This window comes from Neomonachus schauinslandi, chromosome 10 (assembly GCF_002201575.2).
Source record: "Neomonachus schauinslandi chromosome 10, ASM220157v2, whole genome shotgun sequence".
NCBI lineage: Eukaryota > Metazoa > Chordata > Mammalia > Carnivora > Phocidae > Neomonachus > Neomonachus schauinslandi.
This window is the reverse complement of record NC_058412.1, coordinates 38,870,090-38,894,439: the sequence shown is the minus strand read 5'-3', so window position 1 is coordinate 38,894,439 and position 24,350 is coordinate 38,870,090. Positions and strand designations below refer to the sequence as shown.

At 43.4% G+C, this 24,350-nt stretch overlaps 2 protein-coding genes across 3 annotated transcripts in view; one reads left to right on the top strand and one right to left on the bottom strand.

Annotated features, from left to right (window-relative positions):
- POLR1A (RNA polymerase I subunit A) overlaps window positions 1–21,399 on the bottom strand; it is a 72,334-nt gene extending 50,935 nt beyond the window's left edge. Inside the window, exons 1-11 of the mRNA XM_021697769.1 lie at window positions 21,241–21,399; window positions 18,789–18,993; window positions 17,289–17,438; window positions 14,453–14,560; window positions 13,424–13,509; window positions 13,200–13,303; window positions 6,771–6,857; window positions 5,481–5,586; window positions 5,031–5,193; window positions 2,310–2,480; window positions 2,048–2,170 (exon numbers count right to left, since the gene is read on the bottom strand). Coding sequence (XP_021553444.1) covers window positions 2,048–2,170; window positions 2,310–2,480; window positions 5,031–5,193; window positions 5,481–5,586; window positions 6,771–6,857; window positions 13,200–13,303; window positions 13,424–13,509; window positions 14,453–14,560; window positions 17,289–17,438; window positions 18,789–18,993; window positions 21,241–21,317 — 1,380 coding nt within the window. The 5' untranslated portion in view covers window positions 21,318–21,399. The remainder of the gene's footprint in view (window positions 1–2,047; window positions 2,171–2,309; window positions 2,481–5,030; window positions 5,194–5,480; window positions 5,587–6,770; window positions 6,858–13,199; window positions 13,304–13,423; window positions 13,510–14,452; window positions 14,561–17,288; window positions 17,439–18,788; window positions 18,994–21,240) is intronic.
- A 351-nt stretch (window positions 21,400–21,750) lies between these two features.
- Window positions 21,751–24,350, top strand: part of PTCD3 (pentatricopeptide repeat domain 3) — a 29,467-nt gene continuing 26,867 nt past the window's right edge. For both annotated transcript variants that reach the window (XM_044918740.1, XM_021697520.1), the window contains exons 1-3: window positions 21,751–21,858; window positions 23,619–23,671; window positions 23,785–23,821. In XM_044918740.1, the coding sequence (XP_044774675.1) occupies window positions 21,755–21,858; window positions 23,619–23,671; window positions 23,785–23,821 (194 nt within the window). In that variant the 5' untranslated portion in view covers window positions 21,751–21,754. The remainder of the gene's footprint in view (window positions 21,859–23,618; window positions 23,672–23,784; window positions 23,822–24,350) is intronic.

Below are 24,350 nucleotides of genomic sequence, written 5' to 3'. Positions count from 1 at the left end.
TAGAATTTTGGTAACTCATTCTAAAACTTCGTCATTTCCTCACCCACCGATCAATTCATACTCTCCAGAGGGAACACAGAATGGGACACTAGGTTGAGAGAGGTGGCAAATCCCTGCCCTCAAATACCACACCACAGCCCTCTCCGCTCTTGCAGACATCACCAAGTGATCGTGGCCCCTGCCCCGAGCCCAGACATGGCATCGGAGCCTCTACCTGGCAGTTTTGGCTGCCACTACGATCAGGGCGGCGCTTGAGATGAAACCGATTCGGTCTCCGGATACACGAGAAAATGCAGGGTTCCACTTAACACTAGACCTGCAAGGTACTCCAAGAAAAACAAGTTTCCTGGTTAAGTGAGTTTCTAAGCTGCTGAATATCATAAACCTTTACTCTGATGCTTCCAAATGCGCTTCACTACTCTTCACTGCCTCTGAGGAGTCTGACGTAAAGAACCTGGTTGGATTCTGTCCAGGTTCTTTGTCCAGGTTTCTGCTTGGATGACACTGCGAAAGGCCTTACCTGCCACCCCAGCCAGCACTCCCTTTCCCCATTGCCTGCCCTACTTTTGCTAATGCACTGACCACTGCCTGACAGAGCGTTTATACTCCTATGTATTTGTTTATTCGTCTCCACCACTGGAAAGTAAGCTTCTCAGGGGACACTCTAGTCTGTCTGGTTCACCGCTAATCTCTAGCTTACACCCCAAACCTACTTTAGCACCTCTGCTCCCATAACACCTCTCCACGGTGCTCTACGGAAAGTGTGTGCCACGAGGCACCAAGAGGTAGTCTCACACAGTCAGCTCCTCACGGCCGTCCTGTGAGTAACACCCCCCAGCCACCATGGCCCTGAGACCTGGAACAGGCTAGAGGTGGGCAGAGGAGTAACTTCAGAGTCCCTCCTTAGGACCAGCCATTATGGAATGAAACCAGATCCAAGAAAGGGAGGCCCAGGAGCCCTGAAGGTAGAAAAAGGAGGCAGCACTAAAGGTCTCTCCTAAAGCTGGGATGCTTTAAGGCATTGTGAGGCCAAAGCCTACCGGGATAGCCCAGGCCTTCAGTCCAGAAAAAGCAATGAACAGCAGTAAATGGGCCTCTCTTCCCAGGGCCTCAGACTCAGGAAGGTCACCACTGGGCTTCACAAGGCCTTTCTCTGCCACCTGGCCCAGCTTCTGGATGGAAAGACCTAGGTTCTAGGAGGCAGTGGGCACAGGACTAAGCTTTCTCTGACTCCTGTCCTCTGACATGTGTGCCCTTGCCCAGGGAGCCAAGTGTGCCCCAGAGGGACGAGGTGGTGGGCACGCAGGGGGCCGTCAGAACACTTGAGCTGCGCTCATCACCAGCGCTCCCCCGAGAGCAGCAGAGGGGGCAGCATATGAGGAAATGAGACTCTCCACAAAGGGAATTAAACCATCTTCATATTACTGACCTCAAGGCCCATTAAGGAGGGAGCCGATTAAAGCGCTGCTAATGAGCCCCACAACTTGAACGGGTGGGGAAGTGAGAGGAGGAGGCCGGCTCCCAGAGGAAACACTAATGGGTGGATGGGGCAAACCGCTTACCCCGGAGGAACTGGGAGGATGGATGACACGCATACAGCCCTCTCTGGGGGTGCTCTCTTCCCTTCCTGTGTCTGGCAACTAAGGGTACACATTCCTGACTCCTAATGCCAGGCAAGTGCATGAGGCGCAAATCCCCTTTTCCCTCTTCCTCATCTCTGTCATGTGCTCAATTTGACCAGGAAGGTTTCGACTAGGCTCTGAGAGGCAGGGGGGGAAGGCATGCAGGCGGGGATGTGGAATGCCCTGCAGTCGGCTCCCTGCTTGCCCAGCAAGTGGGTCTTCCTTGTAGGCAGGTGTCTGGAGACTTGGCGAGGAGTGAAAGCAACTCCATCACACAGCCTCATGTCCCCTCCAAACAGCTTGTTCAGGAAGAAGCATAAGCTGTCCCCACCCAAGCCACCACAGTCGGCTGTACACCTTCTCCCCAGCCCTCAACGTTCCCATGTGCCACCCAATAGCAGCTGGTGAGGACCCTCCACACACACCATGGGAATTCCAATTTCGTTGGTGTTAATGTACATATCTGGGCAGATGACCGAACGGGCTGCGTAGTCCACTCGCTTCCCCATCATGTGTTTTCGGAATAAGCCATCCTTCTTCTCCAGGATCTGTATGCAAGAAAAAGTCCACAGAAAGCATCATTAGGAAAAAAAAAGTCAAATACACTTATTATTTTCTTATTTCAATACAAGTACGCTTATTATTTAATCCCTTCAGCTAGCAACAGGGATCCAACCTCCTGCTCACCTGTCTAATGCCAGGGTACTTTTCCATCATTAATTTGTCCATCTCACTATCAAACACAATATTGACGTGGCTCTGAAGACGAATCCAAATGTTGTAAAGTTTGTCTGTGAGGGACTGGCCTGGAAGCAGACTCAAAAAGGACCGGTCCAGAACAACTGAAGAGTCTTTTTCCTGGCAAGACACAACCAAGAAAACAGGCAAGATGGAAAAACCTCAAAAAGGTCAGGTTTGGTTTTATTTTTCTTTCTTCCTCTCGCTCTGACACATGATGAGCTCTGGAGTCTGCCTTTATGTCTTTTGAACGTGACAGATCAGTGGCAAAAGTGCTAATAAATCAATCTTCTCAGTTTGTATCAACAAAACATCAGCCCCATTATGCATTTACCAGCCTGTCTTTTTCTGATAGTAAAATGAACTCAAGTTTCTTTCTTTTTTTTTTTAAAGACCAACACGCATTTTCTACCTCACAGTTTCTGTAAGTCAGGAATCTGGGTACATACAGCTCAACTGGGTTCTCTGCTTCAGTCTCTCCTAGGCTGTAACAGAGTCAGCCCGAGCCAGGGTCTCATCTGAAGGTTCAACTGGGGAAGAATCCATCTCTAAGCTCACATGGTTGTTGGCAGGGTGCAATTCCCCTAGAGCTGCTAGACTGGAGGCCTCAGGTCGCCCAGAGGCCACCTGCAATTATGTGCCTCATGGGCTTCTCCAACATGGTAGCTTATTTCATTGAAACGTGTAAGCCAAGAAAATAAAGGAAGGGTTGACTAGCAGCAGCTGCTGAGTCCCTTACTATCTAATTCTTCAAGCTACCCTAGAAATTCTTCCCCCTATACTCTTCATAAAGCTGTTATCCCACCAAATAACTGATTCTCACATGCAATTTTACCTTTATTTATCGTTTTGGAAAAACTTAATCCAAAGCACTTACGAAAACACAAGTAAAATAATTTCTCAAAAGGAAAAACGTTGGCCATACTATTTTCTATGTTATAAATTAAAATATTGGTCCCCAACTGAAATATGTCAAGGGACTGGCTGAAATCCAAGCCTCACTGGAATTTTTAACCAATCCTTTTTAATATTTCTGTCCCTGACTCTGCCTCCTTTTCTTCTCTCCCTACCTGCCTAGGAGACAGGCTCTTAACCTGCCTTACAGCACCACCTATTGACACTGTCTGGACACCTACTAGCCCCATCTGCCTGGCTATGACACAAGAGCTAGACAGATGTCCCCCAGTGTGAGACGAGAGAAGAGACCTGTCAGTGTGTTGGGAGAGGTATAGGGGGAGGGGTGAAGATCTAGTAAATAAGAATGCCACGAAAACCATTAGTGAAGTGGGTTTGTCCTCAACCCTGAGAAATAGAGGAGTCTTCTTTACTTATAGGGAGGAGAGATGTATTTTCTCTCTGGCGGAGGGAGCCTCATAGGGACAGACTGTCACCTATACGACAACAGGAGCCTTGTGAGCCTAACTCACTGCCTATGACATTACCTGGCTCAGGGCTATGTGATTACCCTTATAATGAGTCCCGTGAGAGGGCTGCCATATGAATGGAATGTGGGGAGCATATGGGGAAAGAAATAAGAACGGGTCCTGTTAATCACAAAGAAAGAAGGCACCGTGACTTCAGGTAGCAAGGACCTTAAGAATCAGAGGATACTGTTTATTTCTGCAGACTCTTAGCTTTTTTTTTTTTTTTTTAACAAATGGCTGCTCTATTTTCAAGGAGCATCAAAATAAAAGTTCTCAGCCCTGCTTATGGGTCCTGGCTACCCTATGGCCTTCCCTCCAAACTGGACCAGGGCCTGCAGATGGCACATTTCTCTTAGACTGAAGGTTTCTGAAAGCATACTACCCTGACAGATCAGAAAACTTCAGCAAAACCGAAGACAGTGCAGAGCAGAGTACGGGTAACCCACAGCGCAAGTGGCCAGGCAGACAGTGGCGCCACCTGGTGATGGGCCTGGCTCCCAGCCGAACTGCTGCCAGCAGCTGGAAGGGAGCCCGAGAGCCCCATCCACTGACACAGCCCTTCCTGCTTCCATCCAGGGAACATCTCAAAGCTGGAAAGGACCTCAGTGATCTCAGCAACTTCTCCGAGTGCCTGATTCATCTTTACACCCACTGAAGACCTGGCACACTGAAGTAGCTCGGAAAGTCGGCTGAAACGGGAAAACTGAATCCCACGCTATCATCTACTGATGAGCAAACAGAGGCCTCAAACATGACAGTCCTATTCTGGGAAATTCCTAGAATCGACAATGGTGCCCTCCTGAACCCAATGCTAGAGGTCTCAATGAGCCAAAAACAGACCTGGATGACTCAGGCTCTGGTACTGTAACCCAAAAGGGACATTCTAAGAGCCCACAGGAAGCAGACTCTTCTTTCTAGAGCTGCCAGTCACTGCCAGTGAAGGCAGGTGGCCCAGAACAGCCTATATGTAAAACCTTACCACCAACCATACACATTTTACAGTGGAGACGGGCCCACAAAATCAAAGCAACTCAGCAGAGGTCATTGGGGCAAGACCTAGATCTTTCTATGCTCTTATCATGCTTTCCCCCAACATTACTGAGGTTTCCCCAAATGACAGCTTGCACACACACTGTACAGAATTCCCAACCAGCAGCTCCCTGCACCCCCAGTGTTCTGCATCTGCACTGCGGGCCTTAGAACTAAGCAGACAGGCTGACGACATCAGCTCCAAGGCAGCCCTGACCTCATCCTTGGCAGGTGCTGCCACCTCACACGGCAGCTCCTGTTCTTGGGCCATCAATGCCAGAAGTTTTCGGATGAGAACCATGTCCTTCATGACAGCCTGCAAGTTCACCGTCTGGCCATTGGTAAACATCTGGTCCCCCAGCCGATTGACAGGGCGATACCTGTAGGGGGACACATGGAATCAGGGACCGCTGAGCATGAGGGAAGGGTCATATTCTTCAGCCTCTTGCCAATCCCTGCTACAAGCAACTCACAACCCACCACACTCGGAAACCAGCCAACATTCCTACCGCAGTCAGGACGAACACTCTCAGCCACCTGCAACCCGGGTGTGGAACCGCTGCTTTGCTTCTTAGTGCGCTAGGCCCTCCAGGCCTCTCCCAGAGGTCATTATTCCACCGCTCAATAAGCCTTTTTCAGCGAAATAAAGCTAATTAAAGGGCATTACCTTGAGGGTGGCACGACCAGGAAATCCAAAAAGAACATACTGGGATTGAATCTAGACTCCATGTCGACATTTTCCAGTCCCGAAAAAAGGTAATTCAGAAAGAATCCTGCATTTGAAATAAGCCAAAACGATCATTTACATCTATGTGTGAGGGCAGGGATGAATGACCACAAAAATTCCACTGGGTGACAAAAAAGAAAAACAGAATACGAAACAGTAAGTAGAGTAAAATCATATTTTTTCTTTCTAAAAACAAGCAAAAAATAGCCTTTCTGTGTTGAGAACCCGCACACGGTGAGATGGTGGTTTAAGGACGATTGCCATGGCGCCCCCCAGTGCTTAGCTTGGGGCTGAGATGGACAAGGATGGGGAATGAAAACCTCTTGTTTCTCACTACCCTCCTGGACTATTAGACTTATACATGCACGAGCGTGTGCGCGCGCACACACACACACAACTTTGGTTATCTATAAAAAATGTATCTGAAATACAGAAAATCAATAAAAAAAAGTTAGCCTTCTTACAAATAAAACAAAACAAAAAACCCTCCATATAGATGTTACCAAGAAGGCATCATTTTTGTGGATCAAAGCTGTATTTTAAGTTTCCAATGAACTTAAAAGAAAGCTGCAGAGAGAATGAATAAAAGTGTTAGGGCCTGCCACAGAAATGATCACACTAACTTGAGTGCTCTTTTTTTTCCCTGACATCACTTATCCCCTTCAGCAGCATTTTCATTTTTAAGTGCCTATCATTACACAGCAACTGCATGCAGTGTTCCAGAACAAGAGCACTCTCCGAGGGTGGCGACATTGACCAGATGTCAAACTTGCAGGCTGAATACAGTGCCTAGCTTTTGTTACACACGCAAAAGGAATGGAAGACTTTCCTTTTCGTAGGGAATTAAAATGTGGAAAAATCCTAAAAAAAAAGTTCATTTTTTGAATCACAGGAGGAATTCCCTTTGAATCCTTTTCTGAAAAAGTCATTAACAGGCATTTAAAGTAAGGTGAGTTACACTGTACCTTCTAGAAAGATGTCAAACTGTATTAAGCGAGGCCCACCCACAGCTGTCATTTAATGACCAGGTTCAGTTACAATGGTCGTCAAGTTCATGTTCTTGCCTGCTCTAGAATGCACTGATGACAATGTACCCTGAAGCCAGCCCCAAACCTATGAACTGAATTTAGGAGAGATCTGTAATTATCACAACTCTGAAAACATAAAAATAATAAGGCAGGATAAATGAGCCCAGAGACTCATTTCGATTTCTTTAGGTTGGTACAGCACCTTCATTCTTCCAAAGGGCAGTAAGATGTTCTTGGGCGCTGGTGGGTGTTAGGTACCCTCGTTTTCCCATCTGGGCTTCCTCAATTCCTAGAGCCAGGAGGGGGAATCAAAGCATAATAAATCAGTAATAGGCACTCCTTCTGTAATGGGATCTATCAATGCTTTCTCCCCCACCCTGCTGAGCCTGCAATTTGACCACAAAAATCAATCTCTAGGACAGCTTATTCTCAGCTCTGGATTTTTTTCCCCCTTAACCTAATTTCTAAAGTAATGGAAACAGTATAACTATTGCATAAAGCCAAAAGGGCAAAAGAAAAATAAATCATACACCATTCCATTACCCCTACTACATACTTTTTTTCCAGTCCTCTGGTTTATACGCTATCTATAATCTTTTTTTTATTATTATTTTTTAATCTTTTTTTTTTTAAGATTTATTTATTTATTTTAGGGAGAGTGAGAGTGCATGTGTGCACAGGGGAGGGGGAGAAGGAGAGGGAGAGAGAAAGAATCCCAAGTAGACTCCCTGCTGAGTGCAGAGCCCAATGGGGGGCTCAATCTCACAACCCAGAGATCACGACCTGAGCCGAAACCAAGAGTGTGATGCTCAACTGACTGCGCCACCCAGGCCCCCCTAAGATAACTGTAATCTTAAATGTAGGTTTATTCTGTACACTGCTTTGCTCGTTTAGTGTCATCTTGTGAGCATTTCTGTATGTTGCCACATAACCTTTTTAAGGACTGCGTGATATTCCACCGAGAGGATGTTTCCTAGTGATCTGACCATACTCTTATAACTGGACATCAGGGTGGATCCTAATTTTCTTACTGTTATAAGTTACACTATGATTAAAAAACAAAAAACAAAAAACATTACGCACATGGCTTTATCAGAAAGATTCACAGAAGCAAAATTAGAGATAAATGAGTATGAACATTTTTATGGGTAAAAGTATATTCAATTTCTTCTTACAAATATCATGCAGGTATGTGAGGAGTACACTGATTTTGGTTTCTCAGATTAAGCAAGAGCACTCTGGGGCACTATCAGCTACACCCAGAGTAAGTCAGAAAATCAAATGGGGTTGCCACTCAGGAAACAAGGCTCTAGGCACTTACATGATTAACAAAGAAAAGCAATGTGATCCTGTAGTTTCAAAACTATCAATCTCTGGGTGCCTGGGTGGCTCAGTCGTTAAGTGTCTGCCTTCGGCTCAGGTCATGATCCCAGGGTCCTCGGATCAAGTCCCGCATCAGGCTCCCTGCTCAGTGGGAGGCCTGCTTCTCCCTCTCCCACTCCCCCTGCTTGTGTTCCTGCTCTCACTATCTCTCTCTGTCAAATAAATAAATAAAATCTTTAAAAAAAAACAAACAAAGCAAAAACAAAAAAACTATCAATCTCTTCTGGGATACATTCACTGAAATTAGGCATTATTCTATATTCCCTTATTACTTACCAGCACAGAAACTCGTCTTGTCTGTGCTCCTAGCACCTGACAGTGTCTAGCATACAGCAGATAATAAAGTCACTGGCTCAAATATACATGTTCAAAACATCCAACAATAATCTATACTTACAAACTCCATTCTTCTTATTTTTTTATTTGAAAGAGTGCGTGCACACAAGAAGGGCAGGCAGGCAGAGGGAGAGAGAGAAGCAGACTCCCTGCGGAGCAGGGAGCCTGATGCGGGGCCAGATCCCAGAACCCTGGGATCACGACCTGAGCCGAAGGCAGATGCTTAACTGATTGAGCCACCCAGGCATCCCAAACCCCACTCTTTTGCCTTTTTCTACACTTAAAAAATCGAACTTTAAATTCCACCTCCAATTCTCCAAATAAGTTTACCATCTGCAGAGGATGTATCCTTACAAGATTCTAGAGAAATATGAAACTTGGATAATAATTAAGAGATGTACCATAATTTAACTAGTCTCTATTGATAGGCACTTAAGTTATTTCCTATTTTAAACTATTTAAACAATACTGTGGTGTGGGTATGTCTAATTCTTAGAAAAGTCATAAAAGTGGAATTGCTAGGTCAAAGAGTCTACACATTTAAAATTTTGATTCCTACAAAAGCAAAACATTTCAATCAGTTAATGCAACTCAAGGAAGCACGGGTATGCAATGAAGAGAGGCTTTGACCCTCAGGGATAACCACAGCATCAGAAAGCTATGTATATTCAGTGGGAAAACACAGATTCCATTAAGCTAAACAACAATCTGTGGGCATTGTTGAAAATGACGATCTGAACTTCCTCTCCTACTGAAAATCAGGTTTGAAGGTCTGAGGAAGATCAGCTGAATCTGGCAATACTCCCTAGCTCCTGTCCCAGTAGCTCCCAGTACATGAAGTGCCCCACTGCAGCTTCCCCACAGTGAAGGCAGACTAGGGTTTTTCAATCACAGGATTTTAGAGTCAGAAGAAACCTGGGGGATGCCACCTCCTCCCATGCGCTGCGCCCTCCTCAACAAGACACTTGAACAGCCTACAAAAACGGATCTGCCTGGGTGGGGTTTCAGGACATCCCTAACGTGGGTTTCATGCACCTTTAAGAGCTGCTATGTGACAAAGGGGTCTGTCGGGAGGTCAAATAACTTGGGGAAGGCTGGATCACAGTGGAGTATCTTGGCTATAAGGATCCTCATTTTAAAATGCTGATGTGGGGCGCCTGGGTGGCTCAGATGGTTAAGCGTCTGCCTTCGGCTCAGGTCATGATCCCAGGGTCCTGGGATCGAGTCCCGCATCGGGCTTCCCGCTCCTTGGGAGCCTGCTTCTCCCTCTGTTTCTCTCTGTCTCTCATGAATAAATAAATAAAATCTTTAAAATAAATAAATAAAATAAATAAATAAATAAATAAATAAAATGCTGATGTGCATCGTGGGGCTTGGGGGGCACTCTGGAGCATCTGCAGAAGGTCACAAGCTTATGGTGCTCCTCACGGGATCACTAGTACGTAGCAACAGTAGAGGCACTGGCCTCACTGCTTGGCTCCCTTTGGCCAGGAACATGGCCAGACCCTTGCTGAGAACACATCACCTGCTCCCCAGAGTTACTGACCTGTGTCACCTGCAGCCTCTTCGGACAGCAGAGGCCACGTGGTCTCCACCTTGGTACTGTGCTCACCACAGGCATGGTCATTGGCATGAGGCTGAGTTCCCAACAAGTAAATGTTTGCTAAATACTAAAATCCCAATCCTGGAACCACTGAACACTACGGTCATCTTGTTCCTAATGCACAGAATTTTGGGTGGCACCATCATACTCTCATAGCCGCAGTAAAAGATTACTTCAGAAGAATGCATTTGGCAAACGTGGTGGAAGGCTACTTAAGTGCTAGACATTTGCCCCAAAGAAACAGTTATCTTTTAGAATTCTGACCATCTTTGTTCTCAATCTATGAACGTTTTCTAAGGCGCACTAAGAGCTAAATAAAGCAGCAATTCCCAACCTTGAAATTTAGGGGCTATTTATAGGTAAGTGTAGGAAAATCCACCTTTGTGGTTAACTGTTAACCATTAAACAAAATAAAACAGGCTTTCTAAACACAGTGTGGTATCGCTGGAAAAACTGGAGAAATTCAAATAAAGTCTGTAGTTCATTGAATGGTAGCGTACTAAGTGAATTTCTTAGTTTGGACAAGTACACCATGGTGATGAGATGGTACATTAGGGGACAATCAATAAAGAGTACATGAGAACTCTCTGTACTATCTTTGCAACTCTTCTGCAAGCCTAAAATTAGTCTAAGGTAAAAGGTCTGACCCACGCTTTAATAACCTTTCAATAAAAATATTTTATAGTTATACAAAAAAAAAATAACAAAATAAAAGGTCTGAAAGTCTGTGTCCCCTCAAGTTTCATGTGTTAAAATCCTCACCCCCCTCCATGTGATGGTATTGGAGGTGGGGCCTTTGGGCAGTGATTAGGTCATGAGAGCAGAACTCTCATGATCAGGACTGGTGCCCTTATAAAAAGACCCCAGAAAGCTCTCTTGCCCCTTTCTGCCATGTGAGGGCTACAGGGAGACGATTGCTGTCAGTGAGGAAGCAGGCCCTCACAGGACATCAGATTTGCCAGCACCAAAATCTTGGACTTCCTAACCTCAAGAACCATGAAAAATAAACGTCTGTTGTTTAGACATCACCCATTCTATGATATTTTTGTTATGGCAGCCTAAACGGACTGAGATAATTATTAACTCCAAGCCTTGCCAGGGTTCTCAATGTAAAAGATTACGCATCGCTAGGAATAGAACTTATTTCCCTGCCTAGTCCATATTCTCAAGCTCTGGAATAAAGTTTAGTAACAATAGGCTATGGACTTTCACTCATGAAATCTTCTCAACTCTGGGCAAGAAGTTTTGTTATTGCCACTATATGGAGTTGAAAATGAAATTCCAGGGATGCCTGGGTGGCTCAGTCGTTAAGCGTCTGCCTTCGGCTGAGGTCATGATCCCAGGGTCCTGGGATCGAGTCCCGCATCAGGCTCCCTGCTCTGCGGGAAGCCTGCTTCTCCCTCTCCCACTCCCCCTGCTTGTGTTCCTGCCCTCGCTATCTCTCTCTGTCAAAAAGATAAATAAAATCTTTAAAAAAAAAAAAAGAAAGAAAATGAAATTCCAGGGACCTTCTGTAAGCCACTCAAAATAAATAGCAGGATGAGGGGTCACTCCCAGGTTATGCTTTTTCCATCCTGGCACACTGACTGCATCACAAAAAATCAACAGTTAACATCTACAAAGCATACTATACATGGCAGGCACTGGTCTCTATTTGATATGGAATATCTTATTTAATCTTCACCACTTCAAAAAAAAACCAAAAAACCTATTTAAACAATCTCATGACTACAAAAATAAAAAAGACATACAGATGACCAACAGACACATGAAAAGATGCTCAACATCACAAATCATCAGGGAAATGCAAATCAAAACCACAATGAGATATCTCCTTACACCTGTCAGAATGGCTAGTATCAAAAAGACAAGAAATAGCAAGTGTTGGCAAGGATGTGAAGGAAAAAAAAAACCCTCGTACACTGTTGGTGGGAATGTAAATTATTATAGTCACTGTGGTAAACAGCATGGAGGTTCCTTAGAAAATTAAAAATAAAAATACCATATGATCCTATAATTCCACTACTGGGTATCTGGGCAAGGAAAAGAAAACACTAACTTGAAAAGATATACACACTTCTATGTTTATTACATCATTATTTACAATAGCCAAGATAGGAAAGCAACTTAAATGTCCATCAACAGACTAACAGGTAAGGAAGATATGGTGAATATATTACACAACAGAATATTACACAACCATAAAAAGGAGGAGATCGAGCCACTTGCAATAACATGGATGGACCTAGAAACTATTACGCTTAGTGAAATAAATCAGATTGAAAAAGACAAATACCATATGATGCCATTCATAAGTGAAACCTAAAAAAAAAATGAATAAACAAAAAGTACAAACAGAACTATAAGTACAGAGAACAAACTGATGGTTGCCAGAGGGGAGAAGGGTGGGGGGTTGAGCAAAATGCGTGAAGGAGATACAGGCTTCCAGTTATGGAATGAGTAAGTCACAGGAATAAAAGACATAGCATAAGGAATACGGTCAATGATATTGTGATAGTGTTGTATGGTGACAGATGGTAGCTACACCTGTGGTGAGCACAGCATAGTGTATAAACTTATCAAACCACTGTGTTGTACACCTGAAACTAATGTAACGTGTCAAATAAAAAAATTTTTAAATAAATGAAAGATTTAAAAATAGAAGTACTAAGTCTCTCAAATTTTTTCCCAAGTACCCCATTGGCAGAGCAGAGCTGAGTAGGGGACACGCTACTCCAGGAATCTGAGTGGACAGCCAGGAGCAGCCTGTGGAAAGTGCTGACATTCTTTGAATGCTCACAGTTTTTCTTTAAAACTCACCTAGAGGGCGCCTGGGTGGCTCACTTGGTTAAGTGTCTGCCTTCGGCTCAGGTCGGACTCCCTATTCAGTGTGGAGTCTGCTTCTCCCTCTACCCTTCCCCCCCCAGCTCGTGCACTCGCTCTCTCTCCCTCTAATAAATTAAAAAACAAAAACAAAAAACTCGACAATAAAGTGGTTCTAAGTATTTGCCAAGTAGATTTCTTAACTTCTTCCTCAAGAATCTTCCAGAAAAATGACCGCCTGAGGCAAGATGTACCTCATTCAACCCATGGGGCACTGCCTCATAATGTAGCTCAGCCTATCAGTTCTAGATGAGAGGCCAGGGCTGGGCACTCACTAGGGTCCCCTCCAACCATCCCAGGCTTGGACCCCGCCCCACTGCTGGCCCACAACAAACACACAGGCAAGAAATGTGGTAACGACCAGGTATTCCCCAGGGTTGAGACACATCTGTTGGCCATGGACCTCCCAGGGCCCAGCCTGCTTACCCAGGGGCTCTGTGTCCTTCTGGTCAGCCTTCTTGTGCACCATGGCTGGGTATGTGACTGTCAGCTTGCTGTTGTGCTCCTTTCGGACAACTGACCGCCCGGTCCTACATGTGAGAACAGTTGTGACTCAGGAGAGAAAAACCTCAACAAGGCATTGAGGAACAGCCATGAGTTACTGGCCAGAGGCTTCTGGGGAAAGGGGGAGGCAAGAGCCTGATACTCACTTGCAGTGGGGACACCGCTTAGCAGTCATATGTGCCTTCCAGAAGTAAGCAATGAGTTTGCTCCTGCTCTCACAAACATTTTTCACCTGTTGAGAAAGGGCAAAAAACCTTGCAGTACCATTTGGAGAACCCTGGAGTACATATTCACTTTATAGTTTTTACCTTTAAAAAAAAAAAAAACCAAAAAACCAGATGAAGCCATCCTCTTCCTTAAGTAACATTCTCCACAGAACTCTTAATATAGCCAAACTCGGCCAATTACTAAGTGACTTCTTTAAGCCTTAAATTTCCTCAACCATAACATGAGAATGAGAATAACTACCCCACCAAGCTGTTACTAAGAGCTCATGAATGCAGTGGGGGGGGGGGGGGGGGGCTTGGAATACAGTAAGTCCTCAAGAAATGCTAGTTAATTTAAAACAAACCTCTCCGTATGCAGCTAGTACACCTTCCCTGCTGCCTCCCTCGGATGGCCCTCAGGGTCCTAAGAAAGGCACATCCACAGTTGAGCTACACGAATGGGTCTGAGCCTGGCTGCAAACGAAACCTTCCTGGGACCTTTTGTAACTTCCATCGGACTCTACCCTGGACCAGTGACATCGGAATCCCGGGTGTGAAACTTGGGCAGAAGGTAAATTAGATTTTAAGATCAGTACTTTAAAGATGAGTACCAGTGCTGTGGGGGTGGGGAGGTAAGGAGGTAGCAATGGTTGACGGTAGACTGGAGAGAGCAAGAAGAAAAGGACCCAGACACCACTCTCAAAGTGGGACAGCATACATCACAAGCTTGCTGTACCTACACCACCTAACTTCACTGAATCCTCTCATTAATCCTGCAGGCACGTGGTGAAGAAGAGGACACAGAAGCTCAGGGACAGCAGGTAACTTGTGATGTCACAGGCCGCTAAGAGATGCAAACCCAGGTCTGCCTTGGGGAAGCCGAGAGTATACACAAATGACAGAGTACGGGGATCTGTGATAATTACGCTAAAAACCAAGTGTTACGGGGAAAGAGACAGGATAACTCACGTGTGCACCGTGGGATCCCAACAGATTGTTCTGTACAATTTTGGCCGTGTACTGTTCTAACTCTTCCTGAATCTCGAAGGCAGTAGGATCAGCGTTTTCTTCTAGAAACTGAAAAACCAACAGAAAAACCATACTACCGAAGTAAAGCAAGCATATGATTGGCCGCATTACGGGGGCCAGCCAATCCCAGGGTGGGAGGGTTTCGTTCGAGGGAAGAGAAGGAAACCTCATGCTGTGCTGCATTTTCAAAACACTGCAGCAACACTGCTGTTAAAAAAAAAAAAATCAAAAACATCTTGCTTCCAACAATGGCGAGCTAAGTTATTCAGACCAAACCTAAAGCTGCAAAGAACCAAGATCGGGTACAATGCTAAAAAATATTTAAAGCTTCGAAAAGCGGACAGGACAGTGAGGAACAGGCAGACAGAACTGAAGGGGAGCCAGGAAGCTAGGAGGTCAAACAGCATGGGGGCCCCGTATGCTCTGACGTGGGGCTGCAGCATGGCAAAGCTCCTGGGCAGCCCACGCTGTAGTTATGTGCCCCTGCAGAAGGCACTGCGACTTCCATGATGCTCGCTGGAGCTGCACAACATGGCAGTCCCAACTTTGGGTGCATTCTCCAACTCGCTCATTTTGAACTTTTCATTTCGAAGACCTCAAATGATAAAGGAGACGGAAATCAGAGCCCAGAGTTAGTTCAAGGACAGAACTCTACCAGGACACCTATCCATCCCACAAACACAGGAAGCTGGGAACTCAGAGGAATTACACCCTTAGGAACCAGACTGGGCCTGACAGAACTGCAGCCTGGATTCCAAATGCCCAGGCAGCCTAGGGAGCCCTCAGCTTTGAACCAGGCCTACAATGGTTCCAGGCCACCACGTACATGGCAAGAAAAATAGGAATCCTCTCTGGAGAAAGGCAGTATCATCCCAGGCCTCAAATTCGTCCTACTGAGAATTTTATAAGTACAATGGTTAAAAAAAAACCCTAAACACCAGTCAAAAATAAACACACAAGGACAGGGGAAAGAGGGTTTCTGGGGACAATATCTTGACAATGAAGGTGACCATATGGGTGACAGTTACTTTGTAACTATTTGTTAGACTATGGGATTCATACACTTCTGTATATATTTTACAAAAAAAAAAAAAAAATTTAAGGTGGTAAGCATCATGAATTTTATGCCAACAAATCTGAAACTTTACATGAAATGGACCAGAAAAATACCTAGAAAAATAGGATTTACTCTGAGTAAAGTTTTAAGAAGATCCTCCTCTCCCTCTCTCTCGGACGAATTTGACTTTGGGTTCATTTTTTGGCTCTGTTCCCTGGAAACCACATATGCTTACATGTCCATACCAAACTTCTAATTCCAGTCCAACACCATAGGATTAATTCTGGATCTTTTCTCTTTCATGTATTTGTAACTCCCTTCTCTAATAGTGTGAAATCTGGCCTGCTTTATCCTTAAAATATGTACTTATTGGATCAATCCCCCTCCCTGTATGTAACCCCTCTCCCATCACTGCTGCCCACCCCTCCCATGCACGGATCCCTCTCACTCAACTTGGGGTCACACCCCACTCTAGGCCACCCTCCTTGTGGAACCCCTCCTCATCCTATTTGGATGCTCACATCCCTCACTGGGCCATCCAGCATGGGCACTTTCTCACTTGACTTGGGCACTCAACCCCTATGCTGAGCTCTTATCCCTAAATGAACACCTTCCTCACCCTTTATGAGCTCTGACATTCCATGCTGGGCTGCCCACACATGCAGTAATGTTTTCCTCTTGCATGCTTGTCTCCTCTTGCTTGGGCTCTGACAACCCACCTATGGCTACACCTCTGTGTAGAATCCTATCTGCTCTGTCCACCTAATGTCTTTAAGACTAAATTATTCAGGAAAGGGAAGTCGAAAGGAAAGGTGAAAGGTTCCCCTCGTGACAAGAAACAAGACAAGGATGCCCGCTACCTCTTCGACACAGTAACGTAGATCCTAGCCACCAAAATAAGGTAAAAGAAAACATATTTAAGGGTTGGAAAGAAACAAACCTGCGATTATTCACAGATGATAAGACTGTGTTGAAAATCAACAAGAATCTACAGGTAAAGCATTAGAATTAATGATACTTTTGCTAGGTTGTTTCAGACAAAAATCAATACACGAAAACCACTAATATTTTGATCTACAAACAGAAAATGAATTTTACATAAAATACTTAATACTAGCACCAGAAAATCTGAAGGAATTTTGTATGCAAAGAGAAAAATGTCTCTATGATAGATCTGGTGGTCCCCATCTTATCCAAGGAATCAAACTCAGCATTACCAATAATAAAACCACCTGGCAGCATGTGCCTCCTGAAACGACACGGTACAATGTCCCTCACATGGTACAGGCTGTATTCCTACCAAAATGTGAATCTAGTGAGGAAATAATCAGACAAAAACCGAATGTGAGAAGTCCTACAAGACAACTGGCTTTGAGTCTTCAAAAAATGTCAATACCATGAAAAACAATTTTCTGCACTAAAACAGACAAAAAAAATGTAACTATCCAAAGCAATGCATAAGCCTCCACTGGGTCCCAGGTCCAGAAAAAAACCTCACTGATAGGTAAAATGGTACTTCAATGTTGTTTTCGCTAACATTTCTTCAATTTCTCTTAGGGCTACAGGTTTTCACACCTAGTTATTGGTATGTAGGTGTAAGACATAAAGATCAAACATTCTGGTGACTATTAAGATGACAAGTCTAGGGACAACACACAAACAGGTTTGTTCCTACTGCTTTGGCTCGCCTGATTTCCATGACAGCCACCACCCACCTACCCTGTTCAGAATTCTCTCAAGCTCGTAGACTGCTTGTAGGGCACCCACTTCCAGAACTCGCAGCTGGCAGACTAAGAGGTGAATCACAGCCCGGGGGCAGGTCAGCATGTGACAGTTTAAACAGGAGCCCCGGAGCAGCAGGTAGAGTTTCTGAAGAGAGGGAAGAAAAAGCAGGATAATTAGAAAGAGACATAATAATCAAGGTAATTTTCAACATATTTAAGATTTTTGTTTTTATGTAGCCAGTTTATTCATTTGAGAATTCCACTTCTGGGGCACCTGGGTGGCTCAGTCGGTTAAATGTCCAACACTTGATTTTGGCTCAACTTATGATCTCAGGGTCATGGGATCCAGCCCCACGTAGGGCTCTGCGCTCAGTGGGGAGCCTGCTCAAGATTCTCTTCCTTTCTCTCTGCCCCTCTCCTGGCTCACGTGTGTGCACATACTTTTTCTAAATAAATAAAATCTTAAAAAAAAAAATTCCACTTCCCCTGAAAGACCTGGAAAGGCCTCTGTGACCCTATGAACTAGATAAATATTCCTGTATATTTCTTCTTATCGTTTCATTTTAATCCCTTAAAAGTTGAAATTTACCCTGGGTCTGAGGTAGGGAGCTACTTTCATTTTATTTAACTAAGTACCAGATACTAATTTTAGTATTTAAATACTTCATTTAAAATATTTAATATTTAAGGGGCACCTGGCTGGCTCAGTCAGTGGAGCATGCGACTCTTGATCTGAGGGTTGTGAGTTCCAGGCCCATGTTTGGTGTAAAGATTACTTAAAAATAAAATCTTTAAATAGATAAATGAAACATTAAATATTCAAAATATTTAGTATTTAAATATACACCAAACTTAAGTTTAGTTAAATATTTGGTATTTAACTAAATACCGTATTTAACTAAGACAATTCTTTTCTCAATACGATTAACAGAAAAAAAATCACAAATACTGTCATCTGTAGAGTTTTAGAACAAATCCTGGAGGCTAGGTTAACTGACTGAAAAAGCTGAAAATACACAAGTAGGACTCTAAACAGAAGCCTCATACTTAGCTCACTGTCTGGCCTTCTGGGCTTCGCTCTTCTTGCAACCAAGCAAAAGCCTACAAATTCATTAGAAGAGCTCAGGGAAGGCTTGGAGAACTCCAGAAGTCCTATTGTCAGGGAGGCTTTGCCCAGATTTCTGAAGGACATGAAGGCCCTGAAATCTCAGGTGTAGGGGATGAATTCCAATGCTTTTTCCCTTGTGAACAGAACCAAGCTGTGGTTCTTCTCAACTGGAATCAAACTGAAATTCATTTAGTTAGGGCTATAGGGCCAGTTGGATTTACTGGATTTGGCTCCTCAAGGTTTTAAATCTCATGGTAGAGAGCACTTTAACTCTGTGGCTAGAGCTAACTTCCTTGGACACCTCTTGTGAGGCCAGGGGTGGCACTCACAAATGCCACCAGCAGCCCCGAACCTCACACAGACAGAGCAGCCCAGGGCAGAACGTACATCAAAGAGGAGAGGGTTGTACACCGTGAGCGGAAGCTCAATGTGGCCCAGGTGGCCAGAGCAGTTGTTGAAGTCCTGCACGCAGGTGGAGCACACCTCTTTGGAATCCGCAGGGCCCAAAGCTAAATCGTACAGGCCGTTCACCGACGGGTTCCCCAGGCTGTCCAGGTAACGAGGGTTTGTAATGGACTTAACACTTAATTTCCTAAGGAGATAAAAGAAAGACCAAGGGAAAACTAAGGTTACCCAACTTCTCGGATGTTTCTTCTTTGGTGCTTCAGGGTTAAGTGATGATTTCATGTTTGTTTCCTCAGACATGCTGACAGCTTCAGAGTGTAGAATCTGTGTATGCCTTGCTCACCACTGCAGCTCAACACTTAGAGCCTGCATACAACAGCTGCTGAATAAATATATGCTTAACAGATAAGAGTGGTAAAATATTTAAATACAGATTTAGTGCAAATCTTGCATTGAGTACAGTGGAGACTGCCTACAAATAAGTTAAGGACCTACACATGCTACATGCTTTACAAGCAGCATTTAGTCTGACTTCAACCCTCCGAGAGGGGCATCACTATATGCATTTTCCCGAGGAGGAAACTGAGGGTCAGAACAGTTAGGTGATTTAATCCAGGTAAAACAGCCAGGATGGGGGAAGGACAGAGGCAGGCCATGGACCACACTTAACTCCAAAGCCCACATAGTTCAATAAAGAAAAGATAACCCAATAATCCCTGCGTGCAGAAGTAGTAAATTGAAGTTAAACATAAATATGCAAAACTTTGAGAAGTGTAACCTGTTTCACTGTAAGTTTCATCCCAATATTTTATGTTTGGTTTAAAGGGGGCTTCCGTAGGACACCTAACTACTTTTACCAAAGTACATTCATGCCAAATGTGCTTTTTAAATTTTTTTTTACTTTGGAAATAGAGACAATTATCCAAATCTCACAACCTAGAAAAAAAACTGGTAACATTCATAGACATATCTCTTTGGATATATTTTTAGAAACATAGCTGGGATCATTTGGTATTTCTAGCATCGCATTTGTCTATTTTCACTTAGCGTTAAATGAGTGTTTTTATGTCCCTAAAATTCTTCAGAAACATAGTCCTTAAGAGTTATAAAACCTTTCATTATGTGGCAATTAGTAATTCATTTAACCAAACTCTATTTTAAATAAGCTTATGAAACCTATCTGCATAAAGATTTTTGCACAGGATACTTCAAACTTTTAACTATGTCCTAAAAATATAATTATTTCCTCAGTGGAGTGGAATCCCTGAACAATGGGTGCAAAATGTTTGAAACTCCTGATATATTCTACTACCTTCTATTCTAGAAAAGGTGCGCTAATAGTGATTGCTTGTCTTCACTAGCACTGAATCTTAGCACTTATAAATCTTTCCAGGGGCTCCTGGCTGGCTCAGTCAGTAGAGCAGGCGACTCCTGATCTCAGGGCCGTGAGTTTGAGCCCCACGTTGGGCATGGAGCCTACTTAAAAAAAAAAAAAATTGTTTAAAAAAAATCTTTCCAAATTTCAGGTGGACAAATGCTACTCCACTCTCACATTAATTTTTTTATTATATTTTTTCAAGTTGTTTTAGTCCTTTACTTATTTTGAATTGAAATCTTAATGTTTTCATTACTGTACTACATGAGCTCCTCACACATGAGGACATTAATCTTTTACTATAATGGTGGCAAATACTTTTCCCAGTTTATAATTTGGCTTTTGTTATTTTTCACATTAAAGGTTTAAAAATCCTTTGACAGCTCCGTTGAGATATAACCCACATATTACACAATTCATCCTTTTAAAGTGTACACTCAATGGTTTTTAGCATATCTAGAGTTGTACAATTATCACCAGTCTATTTAGAGTATTTTCATCCCCACTAAGAGAAACCTTGTACCCATTAGATGTCACTCTCTTTGTCACAGAAATAAAAGAACCTGAAAACAGTAAGGTCCTGCAAATAAACAGTTCCGAGGGTGTGGTCAAGACTGCCAAATGCTATGGTGATCAAAATGAGGATTTAAGAGAGTCCCCTTGATTTAGTTAACTAGGCAAAGAATACAGAGGGTCCTAGCAAAGAGAAGTCGTCGCTTTCAATGAGTCTTGAAGGATAACCATTTTGGCTATGTGTTTAATTAATCACATCAGAGACGTTACAACTCCACAAACGCTGGTTAATTACCAAAGAAACTGATGGAAGCTAAAGTTGCAACCTGGGAACCTCCTCCCCAACGCAAATTCTAATCTTGCCCCCCTGGGTTCTAGGCAGTGCACGCCAACCCAAGACGTTTCTGGAACTACGGGTCCCAAAAGGCCACGCGCCAGACAACCACTGACTCAGAAGATAAATTGAGCGCAAGACCTTTTGGGAACCGTAGTTTACGGCGCCGACCTCAACACGCAGGCTCTGCATGCTTCCCACCAACTCCTTACTTGAGTTCTTCGGCCGAATACATCCCGAAGGAAATGCCCTGCAGCCTCCGCCAGGGCATATTCTTTGAGCCCAACATCCTCCAGGTTAAGTTTCGAGTTCTGACACCCAAAGAGAGGTTCCAATCACCACCAGCAACTTAACTCAGCCTCAAGCAGGCAGCCACCGTGTGATTTAAAATGCGCTTGCGCGCCAGGAAAGCTCGCTGGTTTGAGATTTACGTGGACGAGACCACTTCCACTGCAGGGGGGGGAAAGTAATTTAATGACTTTCGCTCAAGACATATAAGTCACTAAAATAATAGTTTCGGAAAACTTCTTCGAGAAAAACGGGGCGTTTTGAGCCTTTAGCTTCCGTAACAAAGTCTTTCAAACCACGAGCTTTTTCAACCTAATTCTTGATCGCTTTTGTCTTGTTCCGTCTCAGCCAGTAGCCGAGCTATTCCCCGCCCTCCCTCTTGGTGATCCTGAAGGTCGAGGTCACGCTTTCCCAGCATGCTACGCGAAGAAGCCAAAGATGGCGGCGATCGCGACGCGTCGTTGGCTCCGGTTCCGCTGCAAGCTTTGCCTGACCCTAGCGGGTCAGCGGGCAGGTCCGTGTGGACAGACTCCCAGTTGCAGGTAAGACACGCATGGAGAATCCAAGAGAAAGACGCCCTGGCCAACTTCGTCCTCTGTGTCAGCTTTTCTTTGAGAACCGGGGAGCTAGGTACAATGGAGTGGGACGCGCATGCGCAATTTCGCAGCCGCGTGGTTAGCCCGGCACGCGGAGCTGGAGTCCTGGAAAAAGGGCTTGAGACTCATGTGTTAGAGCGTTATTTATTGGGTGGTTGGCTTATCCTAGAATTAAGAACTGTCGGCAAGATTAGGATCCTGCTGTCGTGGAAATTGCGTTTTAGTGTGGCTAGTAGCAACCCCGTCCCAAGTTTTAAAAATAGAAAAGTATGCGCCCTCATTCATTTTTATCAAACGGGGATCTCTGAAGATTTTCCCAAATTAAAGGCAGTTTATGAGGGCCACTGTGTGCTGGATGTTGTGGGGATGGTTGGCCAAAGAAATTATCCAGGTTTTCATAAAAACAAGGAAGTCTAAAAGATTTGAGCACAGCCTTTGGATTGCTGTGATTGTCACACCTGAGAGTATGTATTTAATTGTTTTTCACTAATCACAAACAATGATGGTGTGGAAATAGAGTCTGTAATTTGTAATGAAAAGTTGGGAAAACCCCAATTTTGGATTCGATGTTTGTGCCATTTTTTTAGTTGATTAATAGATTCTCTCTTTTGTAGACTGCAGCTAGTAATAACCATCCAAAAAATGGTGAGGAATAAGTGAGCTGTGTAACTTCAGATATACGTCTTATATGCAATACCTTCATGCAACTTCTCAAAAAAGGAGAAAATGCTCCACCTGGTACTGTAGAAGCCTTAATGCTGCTGTCTATCCCAGTCCTTTTCCTGGTAGTGCCACTGTTGACATTTTTCTATTCATTTCCTTTGCCTGACAGCAGCATCTCTCCCTCTGCATTTACCCACAGGACAACAGTGGTCACTATATCATAATGTCAGGAGAGACAAATAGTGTGATTTGAAAGAGTTGATCCCTCTCTGAAATTGATCCTTAGCAGAAAAGTATCGTTTTCAAATGATGCTTGAGACCAGATACCAGTAGAGGAAGTGAATTTTCTATCTAATCACGTTCTGGCAATTTTAGGAATGGTACCAATGCCATGTAGGAAAGGAATACACAAGATAATAGTGTACGTGACTGTGTGATATTTTGACTGTATTTCTTAGCGTTACCAGAACATTTTAAAACTCAGTCATGAGTCAGTGATTCTATATTTTGGATAAAAAGTAATATCGGCAGTTTCAAGTTTAAATCAGGATGTACATATTTGGCAAATTCCTGATTGTTGAATGAAGTGGGATGAAAGCCCATTATGATCTTAGCTTAATAATTTATCATAATTGCTTTAAGTGGGATACTCTTATCATCATTAGGGTGTTATTCATATAAAATCAGGAGCTCATTAAATCGTCCCTCTTGACCTCAGTATTTTAGATTACCAAAGTTGAAAGTTCCTTATATTTCAAATCAGCTACTTCAATGGTTCAAGTGCTATTGAAATTTTTTCCCTGATTTTATTTAATGAGATTGATTTAAAAATGTCGACCGTATTGTGTCCTGTATCTTGTATCTATTTTGTAATGGTTTTGAACTTACTGTTTAGGCCATGTCTTCTCAGTGTACATTGATATGAATCATTCAGTTACTTTGATCCATGACAATTGGAAAATTTGGGTTCAAAATGCACATAGGTGGAGGTGAGATGGAAACCTCAATAATGAGTGTTACTTTAGGGCTTTTATTTTTTGCAGATTTTATTCTGGAAGTGCAACCGTCCCAAAGGTTGAAGGAGCTAACATAACAGGTATATAAAAATACATTGAAATAATTTCGTTTCTGTGTTAACAAATTGCACTTATTTGTAGTAGTAGTAGTATTGGGAAACCAATTTACTTTTGTTTTATTTTTCAAATTAAGGGATTGAAGAAGTGGCCATTCCGAAAAAGAAAACTTGGTGAGTATTCAGTGTTCATTCAAGTGACTGAGTGCAAAACATTTGTAGGTAAGGAGGCAATGACATGAAGAAAAGTAGAGAGCATTCCTTGAGACAAAACAGCTGATGGGAGAAAAACTTGGGAGTTGAAAAAGAACATAAAGAGGAAGGTGGAGAGTAGTGAGTGAATGGGGCATGAGATTTACATAGATCTTCTGAACTGAGTTTTGGTTAATAGTTAAATAATAATGATTAATTATGAACATCATTATTAGAATAACTTTTTTTTTTTCGTTTAAGAAAGTTCTTAGAAGGTGAGAGACCAGACAGAAGTGTTATCCGTAGGGTCTTTAATAAAGTAAAATAATACAGTGTGGACAGAGTTTAGCCTTTTTTAGCTAACTAGGTAGATCTTTGAATAAATTGCCTTATTCAACATTTGTTGAATATGTGAGAACTGAAACTTCACAGAATTCTTATAGTAATGATTTTGAATGCATTTTATGACTCTCAAAAAGCCAGGTCTTCTCCAAGTAGGACCTGAAGACTC